At 46.9% G+C, this 26,495-nt stretch overlaps 1 protein-coding gene across 1 annotated transcript; it reads right to left on the bottom strand.

Annotated features, from left to right (window-relative positions):
- Nucleotides 1-26,495, bottom strand: LOC147612061 (uncharacterized). The gene is made up of 7 exons (XM_086783901.1): nt 26,024-26,495; nt 25,817-25,859; nt 25,664-25,720; nt 25,436-25,550; nt 25,130-25,247; nt 24,883-24,982; nt 1-377 (listed from the first exon to the last, which is right to left on the bottom strand). The coding sequence occupies exons 1-7, from the start codon at nt 26,350-26,352 to the stop codon at nt 285-287; spliced, it is 855 nt and encodes a 284-aa protein (XP_086640027.1). The 5' UTR covers nt 26,353-26,495; the 3' UTR covers nt 1-284.

The following is a 26,495-nucleotide window of genomic DNA, read 5'->3' on the forward strand; positions in this document are numbered from 1 at the left end:
TTGACAAGAGAAAACATACATTCTTTCATGTTCACATATAAGGTTTAGTCCTTTATTTCTCATGATCAACATGCAGACGGCCTTGTGAAAGTACTACAATTGCATGAAAATTGAGACCTAGCTTCCACAAAATAATCTCAAAAAGCAGAGTTTTATAGAATCCTCAAACCTCCCCCAAAACAAATACCTAACGTCTAAATTCCTGAAGGTAACTAACCTTCCTGCCTGTGATCCAAATTGATGAAAAAAAATGTGCAGCCAGAGAGGCCAAAATCCCATGTAAATCAGGTCTTTTTCACTTTGGTAAGAGTGCTGTATTTCTGTATATAAAAATTGCTGAAGAGCAGCAGCAAAGAGATCATGTAATAGAATAATATCTGCAATCACAAATAAAGCAGAGAATCAGCTCTCTCTCTCTCACACCCCCAAGGACTGTAGACACCACAGACCACAAATAACAGAAACCATATAATCATCCATCATCAATGATCATGATTCATAGACCATGGTCCACTGTCCATGATACATGATCCATGATCCAATCATCCATCATACCATGCCACAAAAAAAAAACCCATACATGACACTACATAGATTAAAAGTTTGAAGTGTTCATGTCACATGAATCATGATGAATCAACAGTCATGGCCCAATGCCCATAAACAATAGAAAATAAATCATGATAGGCCACATGGCTCATGGACAATGGCTCAGGCTCTCAACCTAGCTAGTAGCTATATATACCTAGATGAATCCAAGAACATGCCCAAATTCACCTTACAAGAAAGTGCAATTTATAACCTCATGGTAGTCATCCACAAGACAATAAACCATCAACTCCATCATGCATAGTATGGACTAGATACTACGGCCTCCCCACTAACGTCATCAATGCCCAATAGTGGGTGTAGAACTTGGTATCAATATATGCTCCCACACACACACACACCCCATGCACATACACAGCATACATTCATACAAGGTCTGTGTACTGAGTTTCTGTCAGAGCTCCGGAGATACAGGGCAGACTCAGCCATAATGATGAAGGCTAGCGCCTAGGATCATAACAAATAGAAAGAATTATTACAACAAAAAGGTAGTTGAAAGGGTATATGCACCACTAAAGAATTAACACAATATCAACTGGCTACAACTTGGATGAAAACTTCACAATGTGAAATTTGCATGTCCACTAATACAGCATAAAGATATACCTGGATGAATTCAAGAACATGCCCTCGTTATTGTCAGACTCAGACTCACTGTGAGAATCTGCATCGAATGTGGAGGAAGACTCAACTGCTACATTGGTACTAGCACCTATTGTGCACATGAATGTGCACGAATAACACGTGTGACTGCTATGATCTCCTCATATAGCATGGCATAAATGTCACGCTCCTCTCGAGGAATCTCTGGGACTTCTTTCACTTTCTCAATGTCGATTTTATCGACATTGACTTGGCGAGGCTTGATGGGATTGCCTATCTACTCAATTAGGCAGAGCTTGCAATGACAAAATACCAATCGCTCTAATTGAACAGTGGACAACCGATTCCTCTTCTTTGTGTGGAGAAGGTCCCAAGTGCTCCAATTCCTCTCGCAAGGAACCGAGCTACAATCCTGTGATAGGTGAAACCGGCCTCTAGTAGAAACCAAAGTGCGGTAGACTAGCAGTCACCCTTCCAATTGTAGTCCAAATAAATAACAAATTAACAGGAGCTAGAATGCTCCAAAACTGAAAGGAAATCGACACCTGTTGGCCCCAAAGCTTGGCGCCCCTTTCGGTATTTCTTTATTCAAATTCAATGAAATGTTTAACTGAGTACAACAAAGCCAATCAAAGAAAATAAACCTGCATGTCCAATCTGGTAGCCCTCAAGACCTCTTGGCATAGAGGATTCACATACAGATCTGTGTCCCACAAAAGCAACACACTGTGTTTTCCTCTGATCAACCAAGACAATTCAACAGGGCAGCCTTGAGCATACATCTGGCTGTTCCATGAACATGGCTTCAAACTCAGCCTAAATACACATCCACTGTGCAATCTCTGTTTCCACCCTTCAAACTGCTATACCCTTCCTCTCACAAAGGGCCAGATGAAACAACTCTGCAGAGCAGACATAAGCCAGTGGAAAGAAAGAAAGATTGATATGTTCAGAGCTTACCAATTTTTATGCGTGGTTCTGCACCAGAGGGACTGACCACACCAGTCTGTACTTGCAACAGCCTGTCTGTACTTTTCTCCCTGGAGTCGCCTGACTGATGCACCACCTGAACTGCTGGACTGCACCGGACTGTACCCGCCTGTGCTTGTCCGTACAGTACTGTACCTGCAGCCACCTGACTGATGCGCTGCCTGCACAGTTGGACAAGTGTACCCGCCTGCACCTGTCCGTACAGTACTGTCCGTATAGTTTCCGCCGCCTGTACCTGCTGGACAGGACTGTCCGTGCAGTTTCCGCTGCCTGTACCTCTTGGACAGGGTTGTCCTTGTCAGCCTGCACCTGTCCGTACAGATATTCGCCTGTACCTGCTGGACAGGGTTGTCCTTGTCAGCCTGCACCTGTCCGTACAGGTCTGCACTGTCCTTGTCAGACTGCACCTGTCCGTACAGATATTCGCCTGGAGCTGCCTGCACAGTAGCAGCCTGTACCTGGCCGCCTTGCAGTCACCTTCGCCAGTTGATGTGCAGCAGCCTGTACCTGTTGTCGTACAGCAGCCACCGCCTGTACCAGCTGTACGGAACTGCAGCCACATGTTTTGTACGGCCTGAATTCTGTACGGCTACTCTCCACGCAACTGTGGTTCCCCTTCTCCTCCACGCAGGTAGCTTCCACGACTCCTCCCCAAAAGCGAGAGAGAGAGAGAGAGAGAGAGAGAGAGAGAGAGAGAGAGAGGCGTGTACCTCCCAAAGTGGAGTTGCCCCTTTCCCAAAAATATCCTAGTGGCCCCTTTCTAAAATTTATCAAACTTTCAAAGGGTCACTTATGCCTAGGGGCCACCCAAGGTTAAAACATTAAAAATATTGAAGTCCTTGGTCCCCCTTCACATTTGAGGATGTCCACACATAATACCATTTGTCCGAGCACCCAAATATGAATCATTAAATATTTATCTTGCTCACCAACCACCATGCTGACACTCGATGCTGTTCCACTTTCACAGGGTCATACCTCTTGAAAAATGGCAAGCGACCTCGATTGCAATCTGGTGATACAGCAAAATATCCGAAGTGAAATGCACAATATGGCAAGATCAACGTCCCAATCTCTCTAAGCCATGCATATGTAACAACATTCACTGCAAACCAATGGTGTAGTAGTAGCCCAAGTTGTATACCACTATGAACCATACACAACCACAACATCCAATGTGACTAGTACACATATATCATAGAAGTCCCATAAACAGATGTACTGTCAGCCATCAGTACCTTCGGGTGAGACAAAAGCTGCACCAAGCGACCTCTAGATATCATCTGAGCCTATCTGTATCATGGGAGTGGAGGTGCTACCCCCCTCTTGAGCATCAGGCAATGCTCCAGACCCATGCTCTGCTGAACCTGTATGAGCTGTAACAAGAGTCGGCTCCAACTCAAAGGCATCGAGATAAAGCTACAAAACCTGAGGTGAATCTGTTAAGTCACCTTCCTCCATCCACTTCGCATCCATCCGTGAATAGTTCTTGAACTTCACAAGATAGCGACGGGAAACTTTACCTCGTACCTGTCTTTCCTTATGTGCCAGTGTCTGCTCTGGAATAAGAACCTCATCAAGTTCCTCAACTTCCGGAGGAGCCTCATCTGATACATCCTCAGGCACATCCCCACGGAAAGGTCTAAGTAGACTCACATGAAATGCATTGTGAATCCTCCAGTGATCTGGTAGCTTCAAGCGATAGGCCACCTCACCAATCTTTTCCAATACCTAAAAAGGTCCATAATAGCGCATGCTCAACTTAGGGAATAAGCGCTCTTTACCCTTCATCTTCTTGAGCCTAGCCTTTTCAAATCGCAAAAGAACCCAATCACCCAATGCAAACTCTAATGCACGTCTGTAACGGTCTGCTGCTTTCTTTTGCTTTTGCTGAGTTTTCTGGAGTGCCAACTTAACTCTCCGATAAGCTTCATCCATATTCTCCACATACTGATCAGCCTCAAAGATCTTATCCTTTGTGTGCAAAATGGGTGGTGCCTTCTTCCCTCCTTCCACAATCTCAAAAGGCGCCCTGTCCGTCGAGGTATGGACTGTGTTGTTATATGCAAACTCCACCAAAGGAAGATACTTTTCCCATTGTTGCTTCTCCTCTGACACATAACACTTAAGAAGATCTAACACTGTAGAATTAGCCTCTTCCGATTGACCATCTGTTTGTGGATGAAATGAAGATGAAAACTTGAGAGTTGTACCCATGTTGTCAAACAACCCTCTCCAGAATAAACTCGTCATCCGTGGATCACGGTCACTAATGATAGACGAAGGCAAGCCATGATACTTGAAGATGTTCCCCATGAACAGCTTCACCATATGATCGACTTTGATCGTCTTACGCACGGGAATGAAATGAGCTTGCTTACTAAACCTGCAAATGATAGTCCAAATGCCATCATTCCCCGTTTGTGTCCGTGGAAGATCAAATATAAAATCCATGGCAATGCTCTCCCATGGTCTATCTGGAGTAGGTAAAGGCTGAAGTAACCCTGGTGTCTTTTGACGGTCAAACTTCACCTTCTGACATACGATGCATTGCCTAACAAAAGCATCAACATCTCTTCTCAAGGTTGGCCAATAAAAGAAAGTCTCAACTACTTTTACCGTGGCATCAATACCTCTATGACCCGCATACGGTGGAGCATGACTTTCAATCATAACCTTGAGTCATAATTGCCTGGTAACACACAATCTACCATGCATCAACAAAAAACCATCTCTGAGAGTATAATGATCATGCCACTGACCCTCAGACATCTGATCATAGATCCTTCCAAAATCCTCATCATGGGCATACTGCTCTTTCATCTCATCAAGCTCATGATGATAAGCAAGTGAAACTGCTGAGACCTATGGCTTGCGTGACAAAGCATCTGCCACAACATTCTTTTTGCCTTCCACATGCACAATCTGAAAGTGGAACATAGACAAAAAGTTGGCCCATCGCATATGCTTCTCAGAAAGTTTAGTTTGCGTGAGGAAATAACGCAAGGTCTGATGATCTGTCTGCACAGTGAAATCAGCCCCAAGCAAATAGTGTTTCCATGTAGAAAGAGCATGAATTACAGCCAACATCTCTTTCTCATAAACCTGTAAATGCTTCTCGGCATTCTGCAATATTCGACTCTCATAGGCTATCACATGTCCTTCCTGCATGAGAACTGTCCCAATGTTGTTTCCACATGCATCACATTGGACAACAAAAGCCTTTCGGAGATCCGGTAACACCAATACTGGATCCGAAGTAAGCTTTTCTTTAAGCTTTTTAAAGGCTGTAATTTCCTAATCAGCCCATCTAAACGGAGTTGCCTTCTTTGTTAAGGCATGAAGGGGCGAAGCAATCTCAGCAAAATACCGTATGTATCGCTTGTAGTAGGTGTTAGAAGTCATCTCCTGTCTATTTGTATACACCAGGGCCTCTGTTGTGGGTGTGCCCGCCCGTATATCATTTTTCCACACTCCCCGTATTTTTTCCCTATTTTTCCCATTTTTTTCCTAGTGGCTGGAGGGCTGCCAGGTGATGCCAGGACCACACTGAGGCTGGCCGACTGCATCTGGAGCAGTCGTGGGCTATTTGTGTGCTGGCCGACCTGATCTGAGCAGACGTGGGGACCAGATGCTGGCCGACTGCTGTTTTTCAGCAGTCGTGGACATTTCATGAGTCGTGGGCCTCTTCCAGGGCTGGCCGACTGCCCTCATGGGCTTGTATATATTCCCCCCCATCCTCCTCCACTTTCTCATTCAGTTTTCTTCGGGATCTTGTGTATAGAGAAGAGTTTACACACATCTCTCAGTGTTTCTTGTGCTGATTATTTTCTGCAGTCTACTTGCTCTTGTCTACCCAAGTTTGGATATCATTTCCGCTGCATATTCTGACATGGTATCAGAGCCCTAGGCTCTAGCAGATCTTGGGCGTTTTTCTGAGCAAGAGGGGGAGCAACAAGTTGCTGATCGGTGGACTGTTTCGGGCTGAACGGGAAGTGAAGGTGCAGAGGAAGGCGGGCAGAAGGGCTGGACAGCCACTTGCATATCTCTCTGATTTTCAGATTTTTTTTCCCACCCACCCACCCTTTCAGGTTACTCTCCGAGATGGCGGATTTACTCGAGATGGCAGAGAAGCACGTGAAGATTCCGACTCTTCCCACGTTCCCAGTGGATCGGCAGTTGGACGGGTCCAATTATGGCATCTGGAAGGTCATGATGGAGTCAGTTCTGGAGTCATATGATCTTGCTGATTTTATTATCAAAGGGGTGCCAAGGCCGGAAGCTGAGGAAGGGGAGGTTTTATCTGCGAGGAAGGGACCGAGAGGCACAGGCACAAATGTGGGACCGTGTCAACGCCAGGGTCCGGTCATTTATATTCCTCAATTGCACACCACAGGTGATCAACCATGTGAAGCACATGACGCTGGCAAGAGGCATATGGGAGCACTTGGCTTCTTTGTACAACAGGGTATCACCCATGAAGCGGATATCCTTGGAAGTGCAGATGCGGGTTATGAACCCTGCAAGTCTTCGACGATGCGGGAACACATTAACAAGCTGCAGCCCTTCAGCAGGAAGTCCTTCAAGCTGGGAAAGAGATATCGTCCGAAGATATGGCCATCACGTTACTTTCTCACTTGCCTGGTCAGTATTCCGCTTTCTATTCCTCGTTGATCACTAGTGGCAGGCTCAGCACCATTACTTGGGAGGAGCTTGTGCCAATGGTCTTGGACCAGGAGGAACGTTTTACGAACCCTCCTCACGGCGGAGGATCAGAGGCCTTAACTGGCCAACGGTCGAAAGGCCGTAATACCAACAAGGGCAAAGGGAAGGCTTCACCAGATAAGTCTTCCGAGAAGAAGCCAGATCCAGAACGAGAGAAGCTGAAGGCCGAAAGATCTTGCAATGATTGTGGCGAGAAAGGCCACTACTGGAGGAAGTGCCCTAAGCGGACAGGGAAGAGTGCTGAGTCCTCAGCCTCAGCTGCGAAGACTCCGGCATTTGTGCACTTGGAGATGGTGGACTCCGATGATTCATCGTCTTCGAGCGAGGAGGCAGTTGGCTTCACCGCAAAGGATACTCGGGAATGGATTCTCGACAGTGGTGCTTCCAGGCACATGACTCCATCCCGTGACTTCTTCCTGGATCTGAAGCGGCAGTCAGGTCGTATCTTTATTGGTGATAACTCCACTATTCCGATTCATAGTGAGGGCCGGATGGAGATCATTCCCGACGGCAAGGGGGGCAAGCATGCTTCCCGTGTTCTTTATGTCCCTGCTCTGGGCTTTCATCTTTTGTCAGTGCATGAGGTATGCAAGACTGGCTTTCGGGTGGAATTTGAGGAGCATTCAGTTGCTCTAAGGGACCGTGAGACAGGCAAAGTTGTTTGGGAAGGCGGTGTGGAGAACGGTATCTACAAACTCTCTGCACTCTCCTCACTGACAGGCTCTCAGGTCGGAGACTTGTGGCACTTTCGTTTTGGCCACTTAAATGTGGATGCTTTGCGGCGCGCCTTCCGGGACCAGATGGTGGTTGGCTTGCCAGATGTTGGTAGTAGGCAAGGACGCTGCAGTTCTTGCATACGTGGTAAGCAGCACAGGGAATCCTTTCCGAAGCAGGCTTCCAGGCGGGCTTCGAAACCTTTGGAGTTGATTCACACTGACTTGTGTGGACCACAGCAGATACCATCCTTGGGAGGATCTCTCTACTTCATGCTGCTTGTTGATGATTGTACCAGATTCACGTGGGTCTACTTTCTTTCACAGAAGGACCAGGCTTTTGCTCGGTTCAAGGATTGGCACGTGATGGTGGAGAAAGAGTCTGGATTTCAGGTCAAGACTCTCAGGGCTGACAAAGGAGGGGAATTCTCCTCGACTGTATTCTTTCGGTTTTGTGCAGATCATGGCATCAAGAGGGAATTGGCCAATACCGGATCGCCTTCGGAGAATGGAGTTGTTGAACGTAAGAACAGGACTGTGGTGGAGATGGCGAGGACCATGCTGGAGCATCGAGATCTTCCTCGTCCACTGTGGGGTGAGGCTGTGGCGACAGCTGTCCATACCATTAACCGCTCTCCGACGACTTCTGTACCCCATATGACTCCATTTGAGGCATATTTTGGCAGGAAACCCGATGTCTCGCACTTCCGTGTCTTTGGGAGTGACGCGTATGTACATATTCCGAAGAAGCAGAGGGGGAAGCTTGACTCCAAGTCCCGCAAGCTGGTATTTGTGGGGTATAACTCTCTTTCCAAGGGATACAGGTTGTATGATCCAGAGAGGAACGAGATTGTTGTCAGCCGGGATGTGGTCTTTGACGAGCATGTTCCAGCATCCACTGTCGAGGAGCCGCCACTTCTTGGAGATCCAGAGTCTGATGATGATTCCCAGTCTATCACTCCAGTTGATCCACCTCAGTCATCACAGGAGGTTGAGCCCGCAGCTGGAGTTGAGCCCCCGCGACCACAGGAGGCTCCACGATCTGTTCGAGTACCTAGGTGGTTGATGGACACCCTTCGGGAGTCAGGTGTCACGGAGCTACCCTTCGAGTGGACCACAGAGGACGGCCCTCGAAGATCACATCGAGTTCGAGATAAAAGCAACACGGCGGAGCTTCTTCAGGTGAACTATGCTCTTATGTCTCGTATCATGCGGGATAAAGAGCCCACTTCCGTAAAGGAAGCCCTTTCACAGGATACTTGGAGGGAAGCCATGCAGGTGGAACTTGACGCCATCGAGAAGAACAACACTTGGGAGTTGGTACCGAGGCCGTCGAAGCGGTCAGTCATTGGTGTCAAATGGGTCTTTAAGACCAAGTACGCGGCTGATGGGTCGGTGGACAAACACAAAGCCAGGCTCGTGGCTAAGGGTTATGCTCAGCGGCCAGGCATCGACTACGAGGATACCTTTGCACCGACAGCGCGGATGACCACGATTCGGACCGTTCTTGCCCTTGCTTCTTCTCAGAGGTGGCCCGTGTACCAGATGGATGTAAAATCGGCGTTCCTTAATGGTGACCTGCAGGAGGAGGTGTACGTTGAGCAGCCTCCAGGCTTCATTGTTCCAGGATCGGAAGGGATGGTTTACAGGTTACGTAAGGCCTTGTATGGTCTTAAGCAGGCTCCGCGGGCTTGGAATCAGAAGATTGATTCCTTCTTTATTCGGACTGGATTCCAGAGATCGGTTGCAGATCCGAACCTGTATCTCTTTCGGGAACGCGGCTTGGTCACACTCATCATCCTTTATGTGGATGATCTCATTCTCACCGGCGGTCATGTGGAGCACATTGGAGTGACGAAGGCTGCCTTGTCAAAGGAGTTTGAGATGACCGACTTAGGCTTACTCCACTTCTTCTTGGGATTGGAGATCTGGCAGACCCAGAGGGGGTTTTTCGTCTCTCAGCAGCGGTATGTTCATGAGTTGCTTGAGGCCTTTGGGATGGAGAACTGCAAGCCTATTACTTCGCCGATGGACCCGAACACAAAGTTAACCGTGACAGATCCTTGTGAGCCAGTTGATGCCTCGCAGTACCGGAAGTTGGTTGGTTCATTGATCTGGTTGCTGAACACCAGATTGGACTTGAGCTTCTCCGTGGGGCTGTTGAGCTCTTTTATGCAGACGCCATTGAAGACTCATTGGGACGCAGGATTGCGGATCTTGCGGTATCTGCAGAGTACGAAGGATCTGGGACTCTTTTACACAGGAGGGAATGGAGTCAAGCTCCAAGGTTGGAGTGACTCAGATTGGGGAGGAGATCCAGACACGAGGAGATCTACTTCAGGATACACTTTTACCCTCGGCTCAGGAGCGGTTTCTTGGAGCAGCAAGAAGCAGCCGACTATTGCCCTTTCTTCGACAGAGGCAGAGTATCGGGCTGCTTGTGGTGCTGCTTGTGAGGTTGTATGGCTGCGGAGGCTGCTTGGCGAGATGGGGTTTCCACAGAGGGAGCCCACAGTCATCCAGTGTGATAACCAGAGTTGTATAGCTATTGCTCGGAACCCGGTTTTCCATGCCCGGACCAAGCATATAGAGATACAGTATCACTTTGTTCGTGAGAAGATCTTGGCTGGTGACATCTTGCTACTTTATTGTTCGACGGAGGACAATGCGGCGGACCTCTTCACGAAGTCTCTACCTCAGGCTACGCTCAGGCGGCACTCCAGCTCCCTGGGGTTGGTTACACAGCCAGGAGCTGAGAGGGGGTGTTAGAAGTCATCTCCTGTCTATTTGTATACACCAGGGCCTCTGTTGTGGGTGTGCCCGCCCGTATATCATTTTTCCACACTCCCCGTATTTTTTCCCTATTTTTCCCATTTTTTTCCTAGTGGCTGGAGGGCTGCCAGGTGATGCCAGGACCACACTGAGGCTGGCCGACTGCATCTGGAGCAGTCGTGGGCTATTTGTGTGCTGGCCGACCTGATCTGAGCAGACGTGGGGACCAGATGCTGGCCGACTGCTGTTTTTCAGCAGTCGTGGACATTTCATGAGTCGTGGGCCTCTTCCAGGGCTGGCCGACTGCCCTCATGGGCTTGTATATATTCCCCCCCATCCTCCTCCACTTTCTCATTCAGTTTTCTTCGGGATCTTGTGTATAGAGAAGAGTTTACACACATCTCTCAGTGTTTCTTGTGCTGATTATTTTCTGCAGTCTACTTGCTCTTGTCTACCCAAGTTTGGATATCATTTCCGCTGCATATTCTGACAGTAGGAACACAATCCCAAAAAGCTGCGTACATCATGCACGGTCCTCAAAGCTGGCCAATTAAGAATCGCTTCCACCTTAGAAGGATCCATACGGACTCCATGCTTAGACACAATATGCCCCAAGAAGTGTATCTCTTGCAAGAAGAACTCACTCTTCTTGCCATTAATAACCAGCCTATGCTTCCGGAGTTCTTCAAACACAATGGCCAAATGCCTCCTATGCTCCTCCTCAGTGTGTGAATGCACAATCATATCATCAAAGAATGTGTCCACAAATGCTCTATGAGGCCGGAAAATCCTGTCCATCATTCAGTTAAATGTGGCAGGTGCATTTGTCAAACCAAAGGGCATAACCAAGAACTCATATAACCCAAAAGTGGTTCGAAATGCTGTCTATGCACATCCTCGGGTCTAATACGTATCTGATGATACCTGCTTTTCAAGTCTATTCGACTAAAGATTGTGGAGCCCTGTGAGTGGTCCAATATGTCATCGATCCTCGGAATAGGAAATCGATTCTTGATGGTATTCTTGTTCAGCGCCCTGTAATCTATACACATGCGCCAAGAACCATCTTTCTTTTGCACTAAGAGCACAGGTGAGCAAAAGGGTGATGAGCTAGGCTGTATCAACCCTTTATTCAACAACTACTGTATCTGACTCATAATTTCTTCTTGTTGAGCTGCACTAACACGGTATGGCGGTCTATTTGGTGGAGCACTACCCGGAATTAGATCAATAGCATGATCTTCTGGCCTTTCGGGAGGAAGCTCTCCTGGCAATGACTCGGAAAAACAATCGTGGAACTCACGTAAGAAATCAATCCTGTCTTTATCTAATATAGACAAATTAGATTTAGACTCATCACTTTTGCATCCTTTACAAAAATCAAGTATGCGGAAAGATGCTTTTTCATTACTGATGAAATTGCGGAAGCTGATACAATAGGAACAAATTCCCCTTTAAGCTTTACATCCAAAACATGTTCTTTCCCTCTATGAGTCAGAGTAATCTTCCTGTTGTATGTATCCACCACCGCATGTACTCTATGGCACCATGGCATACCCAACAAAACATCACATCCATCAACTGGCATGATGAAAAACTCCTCGCTGTGTCCACACAACACTGCACATGAAGCCTGAGCTTCCCAATAATAGGAGTGACGGGTTCTACATACCCAGGACAAGCCATATTAGCCTCATACAAAGGCCCCATCTCCTCTGCACGGATCCCCAATCGGCCAGCCATCCCCTGCACAATTCAGTCTCTTCACCAACTGGCTGTTCCCCAACAAGATCAGGAACTAACCCTGCAGATGGTTTTGGTTTCTTAGACTTGGACTTCCCTTTAGTGCCAGAGTCATTTTGGGACTTACGCTTGGGACAATTAAAAGACATATGTCCCTCCTCTGTACAATAAAAACATTTCCGAGCATCCATCAAAGCCTCTCTCTCCTCAAGAGTTCTCTTGGGCATTGGTAACTTCGTATACCGCTTCTCTGTAGACCCTTTTGCATCACGCGAAGCATGCCCTGACTTTTCAGATCTCTTACTTGAGCTTTTACTTCCTTTAAATCCAGATGAGACCCCAGTGAGTAACGCATTTGCTATCATAGCATTCTCTATCATCTGTGACATATTTATTACTCGAGTCTTTATGCAATAGTCACGCACTTCCTTGGGCAGCCCACAACAATACTTCTCCACCTGCTCAGACAAAGGCACTGCACGATAAGAAGTAACTGGGAGTAAAGCTTCCCAAAACTTCTTATTATAATCCTCAAGATTTTCACACTTTGATGCATCCAACTTGTACCATGCTGTCATTACATCGACCTCACAAGTAGATGTGAGCCATACGGAAGAGAACACCTGCTTAAACTGTACCCAAGTGGATGGTGCTATGCCCTGTAAAAGAAGAGTGGACCACCACTGCAATGCATTGCCCTTGAGAAAAGTCGCAACTTTTCTCATGCGACTTTTCTCACCTTAGAGGATTCCGTGTAATTACCACCAGAAAAAGCAGCATCAAACTGCTGTAAAAAGGTAAGTGCCTTTAGCTTATCTTTGGCCCCACTGAATGAGTCAAATTTCACAGCAGCTCCCCCTTCCTTATAATCCTTCGCCTTATCCATAGGCGTTAAATTATCATAAGGAAGTGGCTTCACAAGATTGCTACCCCCGGCATTCATGCCCATCATAGGGTCAACATTACCAATTCCCACACCTGGCATTCCATACATTCCAGCCATGTTTCCAAACATACCACTATGCATACCAGGCTGCATGCCCCCATACATGTTTCCTTGCATTCCGGGCTGCATGTCCCCAAACATGTTTCCTTGCATTCCGGACTGCATACCACCATACATATTCCCTTGCATACCAGGCTGAAAACTAGCTCCAAAATTCCCTGGAATACCCATGCCTCCCTGAGGATAACCCCCAGTCATGGATTGGAACACAGAGCCACCACCAAAATAGCCTGGATGCATAGACTGTTGTGGAATAGATGGCTGTTCGAAAAAGAAACTCTGTGAGTTGGCACCAAAAGTATGTTGCATGTTCAGAAATTGTCCAAAAGATGGATCCTGTGGGAAGGCACCACTATTGCCCTAAGGTGGGTTCTTAGAACGCACTTTCTTCTTCTTTTCAGGCTCAGAACGGGATCTCATAAATTCAGCAAACTTCTCACTTTGAGTGAGCTGCATAAACACATCCATTACACCTGCCAAACGATTTTTAAACTGAGCATCATCTTCCTCTTTACTAGGAATATCTTATGGCTGTGTTACATCCTCATATTGTGCATCATCTGCAACCTGTTCTCCTGCAAGAATATCCTCAGATTCATTTCTCTCAAGAGAGGTCTCTTGCTCTTCCTCTTCATCATAAAAATATTCATCTTCTGTGTCTGACATGTTGCTGAATTTTTCAGCAATGACTTTCTTCGAGTCAACCACGAGCTCACCCCCTTAAGAAAGTTGATGATGGGTTCCGGCAACTGAACCTTGAAACCGGCCTCTGGTAGAAACCAAAGTGCGGTAGACTAGCAGTCACCCTTCCAATTGTAGTCCAAATAAATAACAAATTAACAGGAGCTAGAATGCTCCAAAACTGAAAGGAAATCGACACCTGTTGGCCCCAAAGCTTGGCGCCCCTTTCAGTATTTCTTTATTCAAATTCAATGAAATGTTTAACTGAGTACAACAAAGCCAGTCAAAGAAAATAAACCTGCATGTCCAATCTGGTAGCCCTCGAGACCTCTTGGCATAGAGGATTCACATACAGATTTGTGTCCCACAAAAGCAACACACTGTGTTTTCCTCTGATCAACCAAGACAATTCAACAGGGCAGCCTTGAGCATACATCTGGATGTTCCATGAACATGGCTTCAAACTCAGTCTAAATACACATCCACTGTCCAATCTCTGTTTCCACCCTTCAAACTGCTATACCCTTCCTCTCACAAAGGGCCAGATGAAACAACTCTGCAGCAGACATAAGCCAGTGGAAAGAAAGAAAGATTGATATGTTCAGAGCTTACCAATTTTTATGCGTGGTTCTGCACCAGAGGGACTGACCGTACCAATCAGTACTTGTAACAGCCTGTCTGTACTCTCCCTGCAGTCGCCTCACTGATGCACCGCCTGAACTGCTCGACTGCACACACCGGACTGTACCCGCATGTACCTGTCCGTACAGTACTGTCCGTACAGTTTCCGCCGCCTGTACCTGCTGGACAGGACTGTCCGTGCAGTTTCCGCCGCTTGTACCTGCTGGACAGGACTGTCCTTGTCAGCCTGCACCTGTCCGTACAGGTCTGCGCTGTCCTTGTCAGCCTGCACCTGTCTGTACAAATATTCGCCTGCAGCTGCCTGCACCTGTAGCAGCCTGTACCTGGTCGCCCTGCAATCACCTTCGCCAGTTGATGTGCAGCAGCCTGTACCTGCTGTCGTACAGCAGCCACCGCCTGTACCAGCTGTACAGAACTGCAGCCACCTGTTCTGTACGGCCTGAATTCTGTACGGCTACTCTCCACGCAGCTGTGGTTCCCCTTCTCCTCCACGTAGGTAGCTTCCACAACTCCTCCCCAAAAGCAAGAGAGAGAGAGAGAGAAGAGAGAGAGGCGTGTACCTCCCAAAGTGGAGTTGCCCCTTTCCCAAAAATATCCTAGTGGCCCCTTTCTAAAATTTATCAAACTTTCAAACGGTCACTTATGCCTAGGGACCACCCAAGGTTAAAACATTAAAAATATTAAAGTCCTTGGTCCCCCTTCACATTTGAGGATGTCCACACATAATACCATTTGTCCGGGCACCCAAATATGAATCATTAAATATTTATCTTGCTCACCAACCACCATGCTGACACTCATGCTGTTCCACTTTCACAGGGTCATAACAATAGGATTCGAATGGCGAGGGATATTTGTCATAATTCATGCAACAAAAGAACTTGAAGCCCCTGTTAGTAATAAGTATACTACAAGTGGATTCTTATGCAAGACTCAAGACTCAAAGAGTCAAGAGTCAAGACTCACCAAGTGAGGGGTAGTGATGCCATATTTCTCCCACCATGACACTGGCTATCGCTGTGTCTCCCGCATTTTGGAAGTCACTGAACCAAATTTAAAGCTACCATTTCGAAAAATAAGTAACTCATCCTCCAACTGCCTTAGTTGGTCCACATCCCCTCCATTGCAACGGCCTTGGGATTGTTCACTCCCTGGAAACCACTGTGCGTAGGAGTCCATGGCGGACTCTCACCAGCCTCTCAACCACAGTGAATGTGTATGCAAATTTACTGGTAGAAGGTTTGAGAAGCTCTAAGTCGTTGTGTGTTTAATACATAGCAAGCACCTTCCGCCTCTCTGTCACAAACTTTACCATCGTGCGAGAGGTCTCGAAGATGTCTAACACCCAACCTATCTTTGCCACATCCTTGATGAGGAGGTCCAAGCTGTGAGCAGCACATGGAGTCCAAAGAATGGTAGGAAACTCCTCCTCAAGCATCCTTCCCATGGAGACACAATTTGAGCCATTATCAATGATCACCTGCACTATATTCTGTGACCCGATCTCCATGACAGCCTCTTTCACACTCTCCCACCAAGAGGCATCATCCACCCGTAACCTACACTCTCGGCTAGTGTTTGTACGGGACTCTTGCATGTCGGCAAACCTGTCGCTAAGGAAAAGCCCCCTCAAACACCACTACAATCCTTCAACGGGCCCAACACGAGGAAGTTGTAGGCAAACCAAGTGTCGGAATATTTGAGGAGAGAGAGAGAGAGAGAGAGAGAGAGAGAGAGAGAGAGAGGACCTCTTGTTGAACTCATGCCGAAGTCGTCGGTGGTTGAGGACAAAGGAGACCATGGTGTCGGCCTCCTCAATGAGCGGGCTGATCCATGGCAATGCTCCTATGTCCTTGAGGAGGATGTTTAGGCAATGAGTCATACAAAAGGACACCGTGATGTTAGCACATTCATCCCCAACTTCTGCTCTTGCACTCTCTCAGCACACTCTAGTGCTTGTATGCTTCCACACTGTGCACTCTTTCATGGTATCATCGCTCTAGGTTCAGAGTGACTCTACTGCCCCAGTTTTTCTCCTCAGTTTTCAGCACCTTAATCTCTGCGGTTTTTCTTCTCAGCTCTGCTGCTGGTCGGCTGGCTTCTTCCGGCACTTCTCCACAACAGCCTCTGATCATCCATCACTAGTTTTGACCACTAATACCCCCTGTACACCTGTGAGCTGCTCTGTTTCAGGGCAGCAGCACATGTTGTGCTGCGTTTTTTCCTCTACAGGTATTTCTCGCAGTTGTTGGTGTTCTGATTTGAGGATTGGTGGCATTCAATACCTGTGGTGGACACTTCATCTGAGATTGTGCATTTTTTCTTCCGAGATTGAACCCAAGCTTTTGTGATGGCTGTTAGCACATTCGTCCCCAATTTCTGCTCATCTTTGGAGTCCCCTTTTGGTCCCTTTTCATGGCCCTTGGTTGTGGGCTGGCCACCCTATTTTTATATATTTATCTGGCATTTTCCCAGGTCAGGTACTTCATGCCCAGCCGGCCAACTTCCTCATGTCCAATCGGCCAGCACTAAGTGTCCAGTCGGCCAGCCCTATTTACCTATAAATAGGTGGGCTTGCCTCTTTCAGTTTTCATAGTCTAGTCTTCCTTTTGCTTCCCTCACTTATGAGACTGTTCATGTCTCTTGCTTGGGACTGTTTCACTTCAGTATACTTAGCATAGTTGCTTCCATAGTGGTTGCATACTTTAGGTACGGTGCGGTCCAGTACGCGGTATGCATACGAGTACATAAAGTACACATCGAGATAAGTCCTTTAAGTACGTTCACTTTTTTAAAATAATGTATATATTATAAACCCTGGTGCCTTTAGAGATGGAAGGACGACTCTGCTAAGCGAAAGAAGTGCGTGAAGTAGTCGTGAGAGCTTGAGACTGAGCTCAAGTGACTCGTCCATAAATGCTCTCGAGTTCTCTGTGAAGCTGTCTGTACATCTCCTCCTGCTCGAGACTAGGCTCGAGTGACTCGTCTACCAATGCCCTCGAGTTCTCTGTGAAGCTGTCTGTATATCTCCTATTGCTCATCACGTACTATGTCTCTCTCCTCCTCATGTTGCTGTTTGTGACACTCCAGCTCCTAAGCATCAACCTACATACCATGTATTCACTAGTACGGAATGCAACTAAGGTTGCTTCATCTCTCTCTCTCTCTCTCTCTCTCTCTCTCTCTCTCTCTCTCTCAGCACACTCTAGTGCTTGTATGCTTCCGCTCTGTGCACTCGTTCTTGGTATCATCGCTCCCGGTTCAGCGTTCATCTGCTTCCCCAGATCTGCCTCAGTTTTCAGCATCTTCAACTTTGCGTTTTTTCTTCTCAGATCTGCTGCTGGTTGGCTGGCTTCTTCCGGCGCTTCTCCACTGCAGATTCAGGTCTTCCTTCACCGGTTTGATCTCTAGGAACCCCCTTCTCACTTGTTGATTGCTCCTTTTCAGGGCTGCAGCATCTGTTTTGCTGCATTTTCTTCCCTACAGGAGGTTCTTGCAATTGTTAGTGTTTTGAGTTGAGGATCGGTGGCTTCTCGTACCTGCATTTTTCTTCTGAGATTGAGCCCGAGCTTTTGTGATGGCTGCTTCGACTACACTTCATATGTTCTCTGAGTCTGCAAAGTTGGATGGCTCCAACTACACTTTTGTGGAAGGTGAAGGTGAAATCAGCCTTGCGTAGCGTGGATCTCTAGGATTGGCTTGTTACACTTACCAATGCCACCCCTGACCCTCCCACCCTTCCTTCCGGTGGTGTGACTCAAGCACAAATTGATATTTGGCAAGCAAATGATCGTCGTGTTTTCTCTTTTCTGATGTTGAATTGTCAAGATTTTGTTCTCTCTCATGTGCGTACAGTAGACGCCGCACATGAAGTTTGGAAGGCATTTGCAGATCTTTACGAGGTTAAGTCTCCAGGACAGATTTTGGCTTTGGAAAAGCAGCTTATGAACTTGTCAATTTCTACCTTTCCGTCTTTATCTGCTTTCATCTCGAAGATGAAAGATCTCCGAGATGAGCTTGCTGATTGTGGCAAGGATATCTCTACAAAGGATATCGCTATTCGGCTTCTTTCCAAGCTTCCAGAGAGGTTTGATGTTTATTTTCAATCTCTTGTATCTTCTCCTCGTCCTGTTCCACTTACTTGGGAGGAAGTCATCCCCTCCATTATGCAGATTGAGTCTCACTTTGAGGAGCGGATTGGCACCTCTGGTGGTTCTGATGGAGCTTTGGCCACACGAGATAAAGGGAAGAATCAACATAAGAAAGGGAAAGGGGGTTTTGACAAGAACTCCAAGGATAACAACAAGGATAAAGACAAAAACATACCTTCTAAAAACAAGGACATTAAGTGTCATTATTGTGGCAAGAAGGGTCATAAATCGCCCCAATGTCACAAGAAGAAGCGGGATGAAGAAGCAAAGAACTCTTCCTCTATAGTGGTGTCTCAGACCAAGAAGGATGATGGTATTCTTCTATTAGCAAGTACTCGTCATGTACTTGCTCTTGTGACTTCTCAATCGCGATCGTGGATTGTGGATAGCGGTGCTACTGCTCACATGACACCCCATCGAGATTGGTTAGAGGACTTCCCTGCCAGGACAGGCGAGATCACTTTGGGTGATTCTTCTTCCATGCCAGTGCATGGACATGGCACCATCCCCATCTTCTGCTCCTCTGAGGACAAGAGGTACTTCTCTGACGTTCTGTACATTCCAGATTTGGCATTTAACCTTTTGTTAGTGAGTGCTCTTACAGCTCAGGGTGTGGAGGTGATCTTCTCTACCATTCGTGATAAGGAGACTGGTAGCATCTTGGCTCAAGGAGTCTAAGATAGTGGTTTGTACAAGTTAACCGCTTTGCTTTCTTCTAGTTCTTCTTCAGCTCTTTAGCATGCTCGGTTTGGCCATTTGAGCTATCAGCTTCTACAACGAGCTTCAAAGGATGGGTTGAGGGTTTACCGACTATCAAGGCTCCATCTTCTGTTTGTTCCTCTTGTTTACAAGGGAAGCAACACCGAGACGCCTTTCCAAAGGAGGCGACACACAAATCTTCAACATCTCTTACTCTTGTTCATGGAGACTTATGTGGTCCTATGAGTACCGCGTCTTTGAGTAAGGCGTTGTACATGCTTGTTATGGTGGATGACTTCTCCAGATATACTTGGGTCTCCTTTTTGAAATCCAAGGATGTGATTGGAGGATTGAGGTGGAAAAAGAGACCGGAAATCTTCGACATCTCTTGCTCTTGTTCATGGAGACTTATGTGGTCCTATGAGTACCGCGTCTTTGAGTAAGGCATTGTACATGCTTGTTATGGTGGATGACTTCTCCAGATATACTTGGGTCTCCTTTTTGAAATCCAAGGATGAGGCTTTTCAGCACTTCTCTGATTGGAGGGTTGAGGTGGAAAAAGAGACCGGTTCTTCAGTCAAGGTTCTCAAGACAAACAGAGAGGGTGAGTTTACATCCCAGGAGTTTCAGCAATATTGCACAGATCATGGCATTCGGAGACACCTTACTACAGCATATACTCCATCACAAAATGGAGTTGCAGAGAGGAAGAATAGGACCATCGTGGAAATGGCCCATGCTATGCTTGAGCATTCTTCATTACCTCGACATTTCTGGGCTAAGGCAGCTGCTGTCTATTTTCAGAACAGGTCCCCTACTACTACTCTTCCATATAAAACTCCATGAGGCTTTCCATCGTGAGAAGCCCTCTGTTGTTCATTTGCGGGTATTTGGTTGTTCAGCGTATGTACATGTGCCTAAGGAACATCGCTCCAAGTTGGACTCAAAGTCTCAGCGCATGACTTTTCTCAAATACAGTTCTGTGTCCAAGGCATATCGTCTATATGATCAACAAGCCGGTAAAGTTGTTGTGAGCCGTGATGTGGTGTTCGACGAGACTCTTACATCTTCAGAGGGGGGTGGTGATCTTCTTCTTCCTTCTCCGTTGCCGCCGCCTCCTCCCCTTGCTTTTGTTACACCTCCAACTGTGGATTCTCAGTCAAATGATGATGATGACTCTGATTCTCCTCCAACGAGTTCGAGCAAATCTATGCCTGGATGGTATTTTCAGACAATTCATGATTCTAGGTTACATGAGCTTCCTTCTACTCATCCGCCTGGTTCTCTCAGGCGATCTTCCAGAGTTTCAAGGAAACAAATTCATGAGAACAACATGTTTGTTAACTATGCTCGTATGTCCTCTCTTATTCATCGTCCTCCTATATATATATCTATCTATATATATAATATATATTTTCACGTGAGCCTTGGCATCGTGCTATGCAGGCAGAGCTGGATGCTATTGAATGGAATGCACTTGGACTTTGGTGCCTAGGCCACTGCAGCGTAAGGTGATTGGTGTGCGCAAGATCTTCAAACCGAAGTTTCGAGCTAATGGCAGTTTGGACAAGCACAAGGCGAGGTTGGTTGCCAAGGGTCATGCTCAGCGCCCTAGAGTCGACTTCGATGAGACCTTCACTCCGACGGCCCGGATGACTACGATTCGCACCGTTCTTGCTCTTGCAGGACATCATAGATGGCCCGTATTCCAAATGGACGTCAAGTCGGCTTTCATGAATGAAGAGCTTACACAAGAGGTGTATGTTGATCAGCCGCCGAGATTTGTGGTTCCAGGCAAACGGGATCAGGTGCACCGATTGAAGAAAGCTTTATATGGCCTGAAGCAGGCTTTGCGGGCTTGGTACCAGTGGATTGATGAGTTCTTTCAGAAGCTCGGCCTACGCCGTTCTCATGCAGATTCAAACCTTTATATCCTCCTTGAGAGGGGGTTGCTTGTTATCATTGTGTTCTATGTTGATGACCTCATCTTTACAGGTTCTTATTCTGTGAGAATCCGTTCAATCATGGATGCTTTGGAGACAGAGTTTGAGATGACGAATCTTGGCCTTTTGGATTATTTTCTTGGCTTTGAGATTTGGCAAACCCCTAAGCGTATTTTCTTCTCTCAGCAGAAGTACACACAGGAGATACTTGACAGATCTCAGATGACTGGATGCAAATCAGTATCTTCTCTTATCGATACTAGTGAGAAGCTTTCTCTTCTTGATGCTTCTCCAAGGATTGATCAAGGACAATATCGGGTTCTCGTCGGTTGTTTGGTTTGGTTGACCTACTCCCGACTGGACGTTTATTTCGCAGTCAGCTTATTGAGTTCTTTCACATCCAAACCCTGTCAACAGCATTGGCGGTGTGCTCTCAAAGTTCTTTGGTACTTGCGTGGTACTCTGGACTTTGGCATCTTCTATGGCCAAGGATGCACTCTTCTTGGATGGTCTTATTCAAATTGGGCTGGAGTCCACATACTCGACGTTCGACCACCAGTTGTGTTTTTTCACTTGGGTCAGGAGCCATTTCATGGGGGCACTCGATGGTGAAGGTGATGACGCGCATGATGCCGATCGGCCCAATCCACCACATGACTCCATCGAAGAGGCTTGAGTTCCTCCCCCCATCGTCGCAAGATCCACGGCCACTCGTGGTGTCCTTGCCGCTTCAACCGCCTCATAGACGGCAAGCTTGTTGAGAAGTTCCCGTCTCTTTTCAGGCATGACATTCGTGCAAAACCGCACCTCATGCCCACTCTCATGCAAGAGGTGAGCTCGCACTTTGTCGGCGCCACCCATTCGCCGGTACGGGCAAAGCTTGCATGCCCATGGCCGAGAACCGTCTCCATGAGCGGATGGGGTGTAGTTAACCTCCTCCCACCATGTCCATCCCGTCGTCCTTCTACGGGAAGCCCCAGCACGTGAGGAGGATGCCATGGTTGAAGATGGCTTGTCACTTGAAAGTTGATAGCTTGAGAGAGGGACAGAGAGGCTTGAGGGAGAGAGACTAGAGTGCTTGTGTGAGAGGCTTGGAAGTTGGAAGATGCTTGAGGGAGAGAGACTAGAGTGCTTGTATGTGTGTGTGGCTTGCCACTAGAAGCTTGAGCAATGAGCAATGAGCAAGGAGCAACGAGCAACGAGACTTGAACTTCCTTGACTCTAGACGCTTGAAGGCTTGCCACTAGAAGCTTGAGCAATGAGCAATGAGACTTAAACTTCCTTGACTCTAGACGCTTGAAGGTGTGTGTGTGAGGAAGAGGGTGTGTGTGTGTGCTTGTTCTTATATAGATAGGCAAGAGGGAGAGGCAAGACTTGAAGAGGCAAGAGGCAAGGCAAAAGGGCCAATATGGCCCTTGTGACTATGGGCCAAAATGGCCCAAAAAGGCCCCCAAGAGGGCGTCCCCCAACGGTTATAAAAGTGACTGTTAGACTACACAACAGGCAGTTGCCGTCCCCCACACTGTCCCGGCCCAAAGCCGTCCCCGTCACTTTTGAGGGACGCCTCCAGGGGGACGTCTGACCATCCCCATCCATCCCTATTCCTGCCACATCCCGAAACGTCCCATCCCCTACGTCACCGGTGACTATGCAGCAATCTTTCGTGACAAAGATAATGCACAAGATAGAGAGATATGTACAAAAATAGAGAGAGAGAGAGAGAGAGAGAGAGAGAGAGAGAGAATCGGACACAGTATTGGGTCCTGAATACCCTCTGTAGGGCCCCCACCATGGATGGTGTATTTGAATTTTGCTTTATTAGAATGATGCACATCTAAGCCTGGCCGACTATCCAGGCCATCTAGGGCTGGCCGCCTTGCCTACCCAGCCATGCTTGGCTGTTGGGCATTGGCCATGGGCACCACGGCCCCCAAGATGGCCAACAAGGGACACTCCCTTGATAAGCAAGGGTTGCAACCCTTTTCTAGGGTAGCCCAAAGGGCTGCCCCATTCTTCTACATGCAAGTACATGCTTCCTACTCAGATGCCTAGTATCTAGCTACAAGCCGAACACTCGGAACACTTGTCATCATTCCAAAGGGTGACTCACAGAACGGACTAGTATCTAGCTACAAGCCGAACACTCGGAACACTTGTCATCATTCCAAAGGGTGACTCACAGTACACGGACTAGCACTACTTCATGTGCGGGACTTGCACACCTGACCAAGACCATGTACTGGACTTGTACAACTGACCTTGGACGCTTAAGAGTGGAACCCTAGCTGACTTGTCCCGAACTAGGGCTCACAAGGCCAGTTTCCAATCCAGGTCATGCACCTATTGTACAAATATGTCCACATGGCACCGAGATGCATGTGACAATGCAGTCCCCCACAGATCAAAGGTGGGAGCTTGTCAACAGCATCACAATCTAGTGTATTCAGTGAGCGCACTACAATGAGACTACAAGGGGTATAGGGACCCCTCCTCTAGACAGAGACCATTCATTTCATCTGGAAAAACATCATACACACCCTCTGGGGTTGCTGGGAAACGCCTACAAGGCAACTCATAGGTATGCAACAGCAGAGTACAACCTTTCTACGCATGTGGAGCTCACGGTCACGTGCAGTCTTTTCTAGTATTACAATCCCCCGGTGTGGCTTTTGCCCCCTCCCCAAGAATGTAGTCTACAAAATCAATCAACCAAAGCATGATAACTTAACACATGCCACATTCCTACTAATGGCGAAGAAATGTGTGTCTATATGATAGCATAGAAATGCGCATCTATAAAATTATAATTCTACACTTACCAAGTCTATCTAAATACCTCAACGTTGAAACCCAACAAAGAAGGTGTTTGCATCTTAACACGGATATTCCTATGTTACGTGGGATACCATTGCATGGGCCATGGACGCACAACCCACTCCTCTTCGAGAAGGATGGTGAGGGTCACACCCTGAAACTCACATCTCCGGATCATTGTTATTGCCACCAAAGTACATGCAGTCCCCCCCACAGATCAAAGAAGGTGGGAACTTTGTCAGCAGCATCACAGCCTAGCGTATTTGGTGAGCACACTACAACGAGACTACAGAGGGTATAGCCACTGCAACAGCAGTGTACAACCTTTCTATGCATGTGGAGCTCAGGTACTTTTCTCACCAAGGGCAAGTTGCAGTCTTTTCTAGCATTACAAGCCCCAAGGGTGGCTTTTGCCCCCTCCCCCAAGGACGTAGTCCACAGAATCGATTAAGCAAAGCATGATAACGTCACACATGCCACATTCCTACTAATGGGGAAGAAATGTGTGCCTATATGATAGCACAGAAGTGCACATCTATAAAAGTCCCAATTATAATTCTACACTTACCAAGCCTATCAAAATACCTCAAGGTTGCAACCCAACAAAGATGGTGTTTGCATCTTAACACGATATTCCCACAATCTCTTCTCACAGACCCGTTTCATCCAACTAGGTCGACACAGATCCCAATAGATTTGAAAGGGCAATAACATCGAGACAAAGCACACCAATTCTTCCAGCACCAGCATGGCCTTCATAAGTATAAAATGTTCACAAAAGGATACATGACCTTGCACAAAAATTGTGGATAGGGAGCTTCAATTTTGATGCAATAGAACGCCTGAATCATGTTGGAAAGAAACTGGATCATCTGAAGTTGAGTTAGATACCTGAAAACCAAAGATAAAACAATCAATGTTATCAGCTGGACGGAAACACACCAGACAACCAAGAGTACAATACATAAGAACTAACTGACTTGGGATGCAAAGAAAAGAAAACAGTTCGTATAAGAAAGAGAGAGAAAAGGGGCTTACTTTCCCCAGAAGAGATACTTGCGTCGAGCCTTCTCGTCATTTCGAAAAACAGCAGAAAGAAGATAGTAAAGGTACATGAACACATGCACAGCTGAGTTGATTGCTGCAGAAAAGTAAGCTGGAAACAGACACACCACACATTCAAGTCATCTGCAACGATTTACAAAACTGAAGACATTCAAAATTACAACTCCAAGAAGAAGACAAGCAAAGTGGGATGCTGCTGTCAGAAAAACCATGGCCAAATAAACTTCTAAGCCAAGCTTAGATTACATAAAATTTCATGAAGCATCAATCATCACCGACCATCACCACCAGGTGCATGATGGGCAATCATCCACCAAATAAGTGCAATAGAGACGTGGTGATAGACATGGAGCACTGTCACTTGGCGAACATTGCGCTTCAACAGCATTATAATCTGTTAAATATGGAGGAATGTATGAGAATAACCAGAAAATTTCCAGGTTCCCAGAAGCATTGGTATTATCAGATGTTTGAAAACTAGGTGATACACAATTCCATTTATCTCACCGTGTCCATAAACTCTGCATATTTTGACATGTAGAATACATAGATGTAATGTGCCATCTACAAACCAAAAAACTGAGGTTAAGAGGCATCTATTGGCATGCACTCAAGCACATCAAAAATGTAGATGTGCAGTGTTTCTAAATATAAACCTACCGTTGTTTCATGGAGATCATATGCATTGCCCCAAAGAGAGTACCTATGCATTCAAAAACTTCCACGTCAAAAATGCAATGAGAACTTTCCATCAACAAATAACATGTATAATTTACTGTGACTGAAATCTTTACACAGAAAGATGCATGAAAGACTCAAATGTAGATGTATGTGTGCAAATGATGATGGAAAGGGCAGAGATTCTACTTGAGTTGGAAAGCACGGTAGGAGATGCCGAGGCACATGTAGAGGCTGAGGCCGAGGCAAAAGAGATTGTGCAGGATGACAAGGACCTGCAGCAAAGCAGGTTCGTGGAGGCGGGGCTTCAGATTACCAGCTCGGATCCATTTAAGGCCCAGAATCACAGAGCTGAGGTAGACAAGGATGCCAAGGAGGACAGGGGCGGGGCTGTCCACTGCAGGCAGGCCCTTGGTGGGAGGAGTGCTGGTGAGCTGCACACCTGTGGAGTTGAGAAAGCCAAAAAAAGCCCCGGAAACAACAGCATCTGTGGACTGATAAAGAAACTCCACTGCCATAGCCAGCTAGGGTTTCGAAGAATTCTCTGAAACAATTTCTGCCTACTTTCTCTGAGGTTTCTGACACCCTAGTTTCTCTAGCATGTCAGTTCTTACACAAGAACAGGCCTGCCGTTTAATCTGCTCCTGGGGTTGAAGTGGGC

The sequence above is a fragment of the Cibotium barometz genome, chromosome 46, assembly GCF_041138505.1.
Source record: "Cibotium barometz isolate CiBa-2024 chromosome 46, ASM4113850v1, whole genome shotgun sequence".
In the NCBI taxonomy this organism is placed as follows: Eukaryota; Viridiplantae; Streptophyta; class Polypodiopsida; order Cyatheales; family Cibotiaceae; genus Cibotium; species Cibotium barometz.